At 36.5% G+C, this 11089-nt stretch overlaps 1 protein-coding gene across 12 annotated transcripts in view; it reads right to left on the bottom strand.

Annotated features, from left to right (window-relative positions):
• Positions 1 to 3865: 3865 nt before the first annotated feature.
• The window catches only part of CPEB3 (cytoplasmic polyadenylation element binding protein 3), a 255613-nt gene continuing 248389 nt past the window's right edge, over positions 3866 to 11089 (bottom strand). For all 12 annotated transcript variants that reach the window (XM_068257805.1, XM_068257804.1, XM_068257811.1 and 9 more), the window contains one exon: positions 3866 to 7737. In XM_068257805.1, the coding sequence (XP_068113906.1) occupies positions 7510 to 7737 (228 nt within the window). In that variant the 3' untranslated portion in view covers positions 3866 to 7509. The remainder of the gene's footprint in view (positions 7738 to 11089) is intronic.

The following is an 11089-nucleotide window of genomic DNA, read 5'->3' as shown; positions in this document are numbered from 1 at the left end:
TTACGTGGTAGCTTTCCCTGTGGTAATTGTAACATATGCCCTTTGATGCGCAGACAAACTCATATTATGGATTCATCTAACACGAAAGAATTTGCCTTGGGACAATATATTAATTGCAAAACTAGGGGAGTTATATATGCACTGAGATGCTCATGTCCAAGGATCTATGTGGGTCAAACTAAAAACGCCCTAAAACTACGGATACAACACCACCTATCTAAAATTAGATTGGCACAACGGGATCTGGATGACGGTAAATCATTGACCTCAGTTGCCGCTCATTTTCTGCATACCCATTTTAGTTCTTATTCTGACCTACAGGTGATAGGCTTGGAACATATTAGATCTACAATTAGAGGGGGTGACCTAGTATCCAAGCTTTTACAGAGGGAGGCTAGGTGGATTTACTATCTTGGATCAAAATCCCCCCAGGGCCTCAATGAGGAAATGGACTTTACAGGTTTTTTATAAATAATCAATAAATACTAATAATTCTTTTTTGTGTTACAGATTGTCCTGTTGAATTCTGTACTCTTACAATTACTGTTTCCCATATTGGATGGACGCTTAATGGACCTATTGCTATGTATATGGTTGCTTCTTTAAATGGACTGCCGTTGTCGCCACCTTTGCATGGACTATCGTTTTTGTCTACGCTATCCTTCACGCCGCATCGGGTCTGCTTTTTGGACTGATTTCGTGGGACTATCTTTGCTCAGCCCCTATTGCCATATGGACGTTGCCTCTACGATATTGTGGATTGATTTTTTGCAGTCTGAACTTTGCCTTTAACACTCCATTATATAGTTGTTTTGTGACTTGTTCTTACATGTACTTGTGATTTGTTCCTATATGTAATTGCATTTATATAGAGATTAGTATATGGGCTGGTAATTATAAATAAATATGTTGGGACTTAGGCTTATGGATGTTTGAATAATGATGTGTATTATCCATCCTCTATTTACATTATTGCGCGCTGTTCCAGCTGCTAACAGCAAGCAGGAACGAGTGTTGCTAATTGTCCCCTTGCGGCCACCGTATACTTACGTTGTATGCGCTCCAGCGTGGACCAGTTTCTCCTCGCTCTCCCTTCTTCCGCATTGGATTACTTACTAGGGGCGGATCACGTGATGCGCGTCTGGCGCACACGTGACCGCTCTCCTGGCATTATATTTAGCCGGCGTTTCTGCTGGACACGCGCTGGATCCCCTACTCTTGCTAAAGCGGCATGACTGCCGCGATACCGGTAGAGTCGTCTACCGGGCGTCTTCCCATACTCCGGACACCTCCGTGGTCTCATCTTCATCCGGGTCACGTAAGCCTCTTCCCCTTGTCTGTCACCCATCCCATCTGGACGGTCCCAGCATCTAACCACATATTATTCAGCATCCATGGGTTTGGGCTGATCTTTATTTATATTGATTGCACATTGCACTTTTTTTCACAGGTATTCACTTTATTACTTGCAATTTGATCAAGTTATGTATTTGTAATAAGTTGTTTTGAGATTTTAATCAAGTAATCTAAGTATTTGATGATTTGAGCTCTCTACATAGCTAGGGCCCTGCTGTGATGAGAAGGAGAATTATCTATATTGGATGTGACGTGATTGAGATATCAAAGCTATAGATTATATATGTGATATTGATAAGCTTGATTGAAAAGAAATCTTCTATTATCTAGGTTAGGGGAACAGGGCTGGAGTGGAAATTCTATAGACTATAGTCCTGCTCTCAGGAATTATATGCTTAACCATCCCCCCCAGTCAGAAGCTGGTCAAACAGCTGTATCATTATGCCACTAGTCCAAAGCAGTCCAATGAAGTTGTTAGGATACTGGTTTCAGCCAGAATGGAACGTGCTTTCTCTGGGATAAATGAACAGTTAATTGAAGCAGCTAGAGTCAGTAGTCGACCAATAGTAACTATAGCATTATTTGAACAAACCTATCACAGATAGCATTGGGACACACTGTGGTACCATCCCATTTTATTTTATACAGAGTGTTTAGGCGGAGAAGGGGCATTCTTTCTTCCCTTCTTTCAGCCTCACACATACATTCACATACATGCAGACATACAGGCTAGTACAATAGGTTTTTTATTAATATACTTACAGATTACTCAATTTCATTATTTTATGTTTTGTAACTATTTATGAAGTAACTAAGAAATTATACCTTATTGATTTCTTTTTGAATATTCATGGAAGATCAATAATGCCTAAATAAACAACAACATCTTTTTAAATGATTATTCTGGTCTCTGAAAGACTTTGTTCTTAAACTACAAATCCCACATTTAACAGTATTGATGTTGTATTCACTGTATATGCACTTTAGCTCATGGCTTTCTGAACCCGGGTTCAATCCCTGTGGTGGCTCTTATTGCGCTACCCAGGTGATATACATTAGGCTATTATAGCCTTCATTTTGAGTATTTTCAGATTATTATTACCAATGAGATGAGGTGTCCTCCTGTTTTTTAGATGTTTTTAATGCTTTATGGTGTCTTTTGATGAATTATTCTAATAAATGGTTATATTTTTTTGATATCCATGGTGTGGTGCTATGCATAGTCATACTTCTTCCTGAGCATATTGTTATAAAGTGACTAAGCACACACTTATTTTTCATGGTGTTGCTGGGACATTTTTTTGTTGTTTAGCTAAGTAGTATGATAATAATGTAAGTGCAATAAGGGACCATTTAAAGGGAATCTAAAGTGAGAATAAACTTATGAGAAAGATTTGTATGTGTAGTACAGCTAACAAATAGTACATTAGTAACAGAGATACGAGTCTCATATTGTTTCCAATACAAAAAAAGTTAAAAAGAGGAACTGTTGTGAAAATCTTAACATTTAAAAACACATACAAATAAGTAGTACATTTCTTCCAGAGTAAAATGAGCCATAAATTACCATACTTTACTCCTATGTTGCAGTCATTTACAGTAAGTATTAGAAATCTGACATTACCGACAGATTTTCATTTCCATCTCTCCATGGGGGATTCTCAGCATGGCTTTTATTCTTTATATAAATCATTTTCAGCCTCCCTGCACACTTTTCTGGCAGTTGGACGGAGCAACTGCCATTCACTAAGTGCTTTTAAAAAGAAAGAAAACCCTGAGAACCCCCATGAGAAGATGGGCTAGTTCAAAACCTGTCGGTAATGTCAGATTTCTACTACTTACTGTGACAGCAACACAGTAGAAAAGTAATTTATGGCTTTTACTCTGGAAGAAAAAGACTTCTTATTTGTACAGGTTTACATGTATTTAAAATTTGAAGATTTTTGCAACAGAGGTCTTTTAAGAAACTCCAGTTATCTATGCAACAGAGCTTCTCTGAGCTCTTCAACCCCAACTTGAGTTAGGCTACAGTGCTGTTTTCTGAAGCACTCATCTCAAGCCGTCTCTCACGGTTTCTTGTTTAAGGTTTTACTGCCAGGAAGTTAAAAGGATCATTAGCCCTGCTCTGTTTCATCTTTTAAAATACAGAGTGTAATTTGTAAACCGCAAATAAGAGAATTATGCAATGTTATATAAAAAAAAACCTAAATAAAATAAAAATATGAGACTCTTTGTGTACAACGGATAATTAATAGAACATTTGTAGCATACAATTCATCATACTTTTTTTTTGCATCAGTGTCACTTTAAAAACAGCTCTCTGCTCAATATAACACATATATTCACTTTAGTAATCAAGTACCACCTACGCCTGGTTTTAGAAACAGAGTGCAAGTTTCTTATTATAACTTCTTAAATATTGTGTAAAAAAAAATAAAAAAAAATTCAACATTCCTATCAAAATTATCCCAAAATACATTAGGGAAATTAAATGCTGCTCAACAGTGCATTGGTTTTCTATTTCATTCATTTTTTTTATTGCCCAGTTGTTCATTACATTATTTCAATCACTTTACATAACCAACCATTTTCATCACTGCCACGCCATTGTAAACCACATCAGCAGGTTAATACATAAAGCTTTGCTTTTCAAAAATTAGACACTTTAGTAACAATATTACAAAGGTTTTTCTTAGCTTCAAAAAATAACTCAAATGAAAAAGAAAAATAAAACTTTTAAACAATTAGCATAATAAAATTAATTTATTCCAAGTAAAAATACAAAATAATATTAATGACATTGACCAGATCTGAAAGTACCTCCGCAGAACAACAGTTATGGTTGAGAAAGCACTCTAAGGAAAATACAAAATAAAAAAATGAAAAATATGTAAATATGTTTAAATTTTTTTTCTTAGCAAAAAATCTTTCTAAAAATAACAATGAAAATCTTGTCTCAGTACAAAGGCTACATTACTATTGAAAAAATACCAGCATGAAGAAAAAGGTACATATTTGACAGTAGAAAAATGATCTTACAGAACCCACAATGTTTGCAATGAAAATAAATCTGCAATAAGATTTATGCTTTTTTTTTTTCTTTCATTTTTTTCTTTTTTTAGAAACGGTACAAACAGTATTGCACATTACAACAAATAATCAAGATTAAGTCTGCCTTCAAAATATTGACTAATTCAAGTCTAACACCAAGGAAAGGCAACCGACTGAACTGATACATCCAACATTTTTAGTCATGTTGCAATTCAAAACACATTTTAAAAAATATTTTTTATTTTTTTCATTTCTGAAAATGACCCTGCTAAACCACTTAGTTGTAAGAGAGTCAAGCAAAAGAAAAAATAGTTAGTTGCAGGTTCCTCTTACAGCAAATAGGTTAACACTAATTACTAGCATGTGGGGCACATACGTATACAAATTGGGGAGCAAATGTAAATAACATTTATGTAACAAAATAAAAAAATAAGCTTCCTAAAAAGACAAAGAAGAATTCTTTCACAATTCTGGTCAGTCATGCATAATCAACGCTTGATTATTAACATACGAATAAAGGATTTATTTTTCTCCACCAGTCTGCTTTAAGCACCAAATATAACCTAGTTATTACACAATTTTTTTCAGGGGTCTCCACAGTTTCTTTCCATTACAATAATGTAAAGGTTTTTGTTTTTTTTTGTTGTCTTATACAATTAGGTAGAGTTTGTCTCACTACATCGTCATATAAAGTTACAAAGCTCTATTTTATAACTATCATAACATAAAAAAGCAAATAAAGCAAGGAAACAAATGAAAAACAGCAATATGAAATCATTCTTGAAAAAATTAAATTAATATATATTTCTGAATAAACTTACTTAGAAAATATTTTCCTATATTCAAAATCTGAGGTATTGCAAAAGATCATGTCAAAAAAGATTCTCTTAAAAAGGGAAAAAAAAAATAGAAGCAGACTATGAAAAAATTGCCCAGGTACAAATAGTAGTGCATAACAAAATAACATTTTTTACAGATGCTAGATGCTTTTTCTTTTTTTAAACAAAGTTATCATAGCTCCAATTCGTTCCAAAAGGATATGCATTACAGAGGGTACATAGTGATACAGCCCCTGCATCAATTTATCAATGAACATTCAAAAGCAAAAAATAAAAATACAAAAATAATTTGTGTCTCATATAAGCAACTTAACATACAAGCAAACGTACAAGAAATAAAAATAAATAAGGTTTGTGCCTAAAAAAGAATTGAATAAAATTCTTCAGGCAACAAAACAGATTTCGTTCTCTGTGCATAGACATGCTATCTTTTGCAGATAAACTACTTAGGTTGTTAATTATTGTAATTGGGAAGTTCCTTTTTTTTTTTTTTTACACAAGGGAATCAGTGTACCTCATAACTTATTAATAAATACTATCTGCAGAACAAACAGCATTGAGCTAAAAAATGCCCACTGTTAGCAGGACAGAATCTTCAAGCTTCACAGGATATGTGTAGGGTAAATGTTTTTGTTTTTTCAAAAACGAAACATTACCCCCAATATATTTCAAAGGTAGACATTAATTTAGCATCTTTCTGTGCCTTGCATGTAAGTCCTACAGGTAATAAATATGTATCCCCAATCATCTTGGTAGTGTCTGAGAACAATAGATACTGGTATAATTAGTGTGCTAAAGCTTGGGCTAAAAAAAAAAAAAAAAAAAAAAAAAGCTACAAAAATATTCTATAGAAACATAAAAAAATAGAAAGGAAAAACAAAAACACAAAAATAGGGATTTGTAACCAACCAAGAGCTCATGTTTCTGTTTAACTACCAACTAACAAGCTGTCAGAAACACAGAGGCCTTAAGTTACGTCTGATCACAGTACAGGACATCATCACTTTACTACATAAAATAAATTGCACAATATAACAGAGCACCGCTTTTTCAATTATTTTACTACTATACTTTTTTTTTTTTACTCAATATCCTACATTTCGTTTTATTCATTGATTCTAAATAAAAAAAAAAATCTGTAATGAACTATCCATTATCCTTACGCATTACAGATATTCAGACATGCCTTCCTCCAGTCATGTATATTTGTTTTGTACAATTATTTAGCATTGTTAGTCTATATAGACAGTTTATTTGTGCAATGTGGTCAAGTTGTATATGATGATACATTATTATTGCATGCAACTATCAGATTATCAAACATGCAGTAAAAAAAGAAAAAAATTAAGACGACCTTCCTCGGAAGTTCCTTAAATCAACTTACCAGCAGCTCAACTTCATTTCGTATTTTTGAATCACAGATACCCTAGCCTGAATAGAGTATTCTGGTATTATCAATACCATTTTGTTTGTTTTTGTTTTAATAGCAGCAAAAGCTATTGCAGCATACGTGTATATAACACTAAAAAGGTCTACTTCTCTTCAACACAACCTGCTCAATAATAATAATAGTAAAAAAAATAAAAATAAAAAAACACAGCAAAATAAAAAATAAAACTATACATATAAAAAATCTGATTCACTTTAGAAGATATATATATTTATATATATTTCTTTCTTTTTTTTAACTTAGATTACAAAATACATGGTTCTTGAATACCCATACAAGCTGGAGATGTCGTAGGTTTATAAAGCAGTTATGACATTCACTATATTTCACTGCTCCGATGAGATAAGACTGATGATAGCTAAGGTTTGTTTTTTGTTTAGTTTTTTTTGCTACATTATACACTTAGGAGGCCTTTGGTAAGTCATCTTCTAAGGGGGTGAGAATAAAATACGTTGTGAATCAGATATTTAAGTGCATGCTCCAGCTGAGAATTTCTTCACCACACCCACATCATCAACATGGCAGAGAGAGAGGAACTTGCATCGGCCTAGTGAGATGTCTCTACTGACAACACTCCTGTGACGGAATTTAAGGTACCAAGCATTGATGGTAACATTTCTATATATCTATATATATATGTACAAGTATAAATCAAAGTGCAAAATTCAGGACAGTTACACTCAGTAAGGTGGCTGTAAATAATAACATTTATAATACAAAAGAACACAAAAGACCAAATTCTTCTGTAGATGAGAAAGAGCTTCGATGGTTCACAACTCCGTTTCCCCGATCTTTTCTTGAGCGATGTAGTGTTCAGCTCCAACGGAAAGGTACGTGGCGAGGCCGGTCGCCTCCTTCTTTCACCAGTGGTTTGTGGAATTCCCTGCCAGCACGGGAGTGAATGCTAGCCCAGCAGTACTCGCAGTAATACTGCAGGCAGGTAACGTTGGCACAAAAGAAGGGGGCAAACTTCCCACCGCATCGTGTGCCTTGGCATTCATCACACATCTGGTCATCTAGCACATATGGCTTCACTTCCACCTGAAAAATAGAGGGATTGTCATGTTTTTACTCTCATAAGTGGAAAAAAAACCTCCAAGATCATAGTAGAGAATTTCTCATATTCTTAAGTGGAGCACACTAAGGATTGGTCAATTAGATGCAAATAATTTCGAGTTGATGCAGCATAATGAAAATGTTGTAAGCAAATGTATGCAGCTTGAACGTGAACCAATCAAATCCTGGGGCCACAAAGGACCAAAAAGCCCTTTTACTAAAATGCAATGCAAAACAAAAGGTTGCCTTCTTAAAACAAAAAGGTATTTATGATTATCCAGATTGGAGTGAGCATATGAGGCCCCCCCATGATGCATCGCTGCCGAATATGCAGTGTATTTTTTTTTTTTTACAATATTCATTTATAGATTATATAGTCAGTGTTTGTCAATTGTAAAATCTTTCCTTTCCCTGAATTACAAGATCTAGATAATAATCAGGGATATACTGAAGACACAGGAAACCAAAAATTTGCAAAAATACTTTTCTTTTTAATTTTCAAAAAAGTGCAGAGTTTTTTTACGTGATTAAAGTTTTTGTATACAAAAGTGCATATAACTGGTTGACAAAGGCAACAACATCGATTTTTTCCGGGTTGATGACCCTTCTTCAGGCCTTTATATATACAATGAGCATCTGCACAATTGAATTACACAGTAGAATCTCATCTGGACAAGAACAAAGCCAGGATAGACCACCACAAGAGGATTCAAACGAAGAGCCGCATGGGGGCAGGACAACATGGATGTCCTGCTCCCATGAGGCTCTGCGATTGAATCCTCTTGTGGTGGTCTATCCTGGCTTTGTTCTTGTCCAGATGAGATTCTACTGTGCAATTCAATTGTGCAGATGCTCATTGTATATATAAAGGCCTGAAGAAGGGTCATCAACCCGAAACAAATCGATGTTGTTGCCTTTGTCAACCAGTTATATGCACTTTTTTTACGTGATTTAAGTTTTTGTATACAAAACTCTGCACTTTTTTGAAAATTAAAAAGAAAAGTATTTTTGCAAATTTTTGGTTTCCTGTGTCTTCAGTATATCCCTGATTATTATCTAGATCTTGTTGTGGTGTCTGTGGTGCACCTACAGGGATTTATTCTGTTTTTTGGCTTCTCTCAAATACATTAACTACTTCACTGAATTAAATTCTGATATGTATCACTGGTGGTGACATCCCCTAAGATAGGAGGGGAGTGAGTAGAGCGAGAAAGACAGCCAGCATCCAGCAAAATTAGCCAAGCAGAGCACCGGGCTGATAAGGCTTGGGGAGAACACTAGAACATTCTTATTCCATCTCCGGTATCCTTTAGAAGGGGCTTGGATGCTTTTCTAACTTTGAAGGGTTTGAATAATATTAGAATGTACAAAGTGAAAATGTTATTTCGATTGTAAGTCCACGTCCTGAAGTTCTCCTTCAAATCTGAGGACCTGTTCCTGTTTGGACAGGAAGAAAGACTGCTGGGGGTATTACAGCCCTGAAATGACCCTGGATCTGCTGGGAAGCTACCAGTGAGCAGATGGACCATTCAGTGCAAAGTCCTCATTCAGAGGCATGTGCTGCTCTGGCTGGTATTTTAGGCAGATAGAAACCACAATAAAATGTGTGACAGAGAAGCTGTAGGAAAAAAAATAGATGTTATATCGGTAACAAATCTGCTATACCCAGAGGGGGAGGAGCTCAGGCTCTGACTATTCCATTTACACTAAACAGAACTTCATCTCTGCTCTAAAATATTAATATAAATATATTTACATATATAATATGTAATATATACATTTTCATTACAATTTATGGAAATCCTAAAAGAGCTCTCCTGCAGTCTATGTTGTGTGAATACTTCATCCTACTACCAACTACTGAATCTGAGAGAGCCTAAAGCAGGCCATACACTGGCTCGATTCCCGGCCGTTTCGACAGCAGATTCGATCCTGGGATCGAATCTGCTGCCAATCGTTCGCGGTAAACGCAGCCGCCGATCCGATTTCCTCCCGAAATCGGATCGGTCCGTCGATCGCGCCGTGCGGGAAATTACCCTCGATCGCCCGCGGGTAAAGGGCGCGTCGCTAGCGGCGGCCGATCCGATCAAGTATACATTACCTGAGGCTGGCTCCCGGGCGTCTTCTCCACGCTGCACGGCTCTGTTCCGGCTCCATCCCGGCGCTTCCTGTGTCACTGCAGTGACCAGGAAGTTCAAATAAAGGGCGCTCTATTTGAACTTCCTGGTCACGGAGTAACACAGGAAGCGCCGTAATGGATCCGGAACAGAGCCGTGCAATGCGGAGAAGATGCCCGGGAGCCAGCATCAGGTAATGTATACGGGGGGGGGACAGGCGGCAGGAGCAGCTCAGCAGATGGTGAATCGGTTTCAGGCTGAAATCGATTCACAATCTGTTTGCAGTAAAGGCAGCCATACGATCCCTCTCTGATCAGATTCGATCAGATAGGGATCTGTCAGCTGGTCGATCTAATGGCACATCGACCAGTGTATGGCCACCTTAAGTGCTTTGAGTCCTATGGGAGAAAAACGCTATAGAAAGGTTAATGTATTGTATATTCACAGTTGCTGATAAGAGCAAATCAGAAACTATGATCTAATCTTCGAAGTCTGGAAGACAGAGAAGTGAATTCTTCACTACCTATATGTAGAATAAAGACTTTTCATTGTGTGCTTTGCAAGAGTTCTGGGGTGCTTTTAAAGGAACCTTCAGCATTTTTTAATCAAAATCAGAGTTCAAAACCTTTTCTTTGAAAGTATTTTGTTCTGGTAATAGGTGGACCGCTAAACAATCTAGATTGAAAACATCGATCTCAATTTTCTGCTGGTCAGATCTGACACCTGAGACACGTTTGCATCATGATACATACAGGCGTTTAATTACTGTTATCTGAAATCCTTATTGGTAAGCATTTTGAATGATCATGGCAGGAGAGACAATAGACAACAATTGCACTTGTTGATAGTTTAGTGAGCGATCATGAAAGATCACCAAATAAAACGGAGGGCCCGTTTCCACTAGAGCGAATCTGCATGTGTTTTCTGCATGCAGATTGGCGTGCAAATCATGCAAATCTGCCCAGCGGGGCCTGAGCAATACTCCACGGCGGCTTACCCCGAGCTCAGCTCAGGGTTACCGCTAAAGAGGTTAATGTAAAAGCACACAGGCAGTGACATGGCATACTTACAAAAAAGAAAATGCATGCATTCTCGTGCTAAAATTTGCATACAAAAGCGTACGAATTTGCATCTACATGCAAATTCGTTTACACGTTTGCTGCAACAGAATTGCACCGCACTAGTGGAAACGTAGCCTAACAGGTGGCTTTTTTTAGATT

This window comes from Hyperolius riggenbachi, chromosome 10, assembly GCF_040937935.1.
Source record: "Hyperolius riggenbachi isolate aHypRig1 chromosome 10, aHypRig1.pri, whole genome shotgun sequence".
Taxonomy (NCBI): domain Eukaryota; kingdom Metazoa; phylum Chordata; class Amphibia; order Anura; family Hyperoliidae; genus Hyperolius; species Hyperolius riggenbachi.
This window is presented reverse-complemented; position numbering and strand designations above follow the sequence as displayed.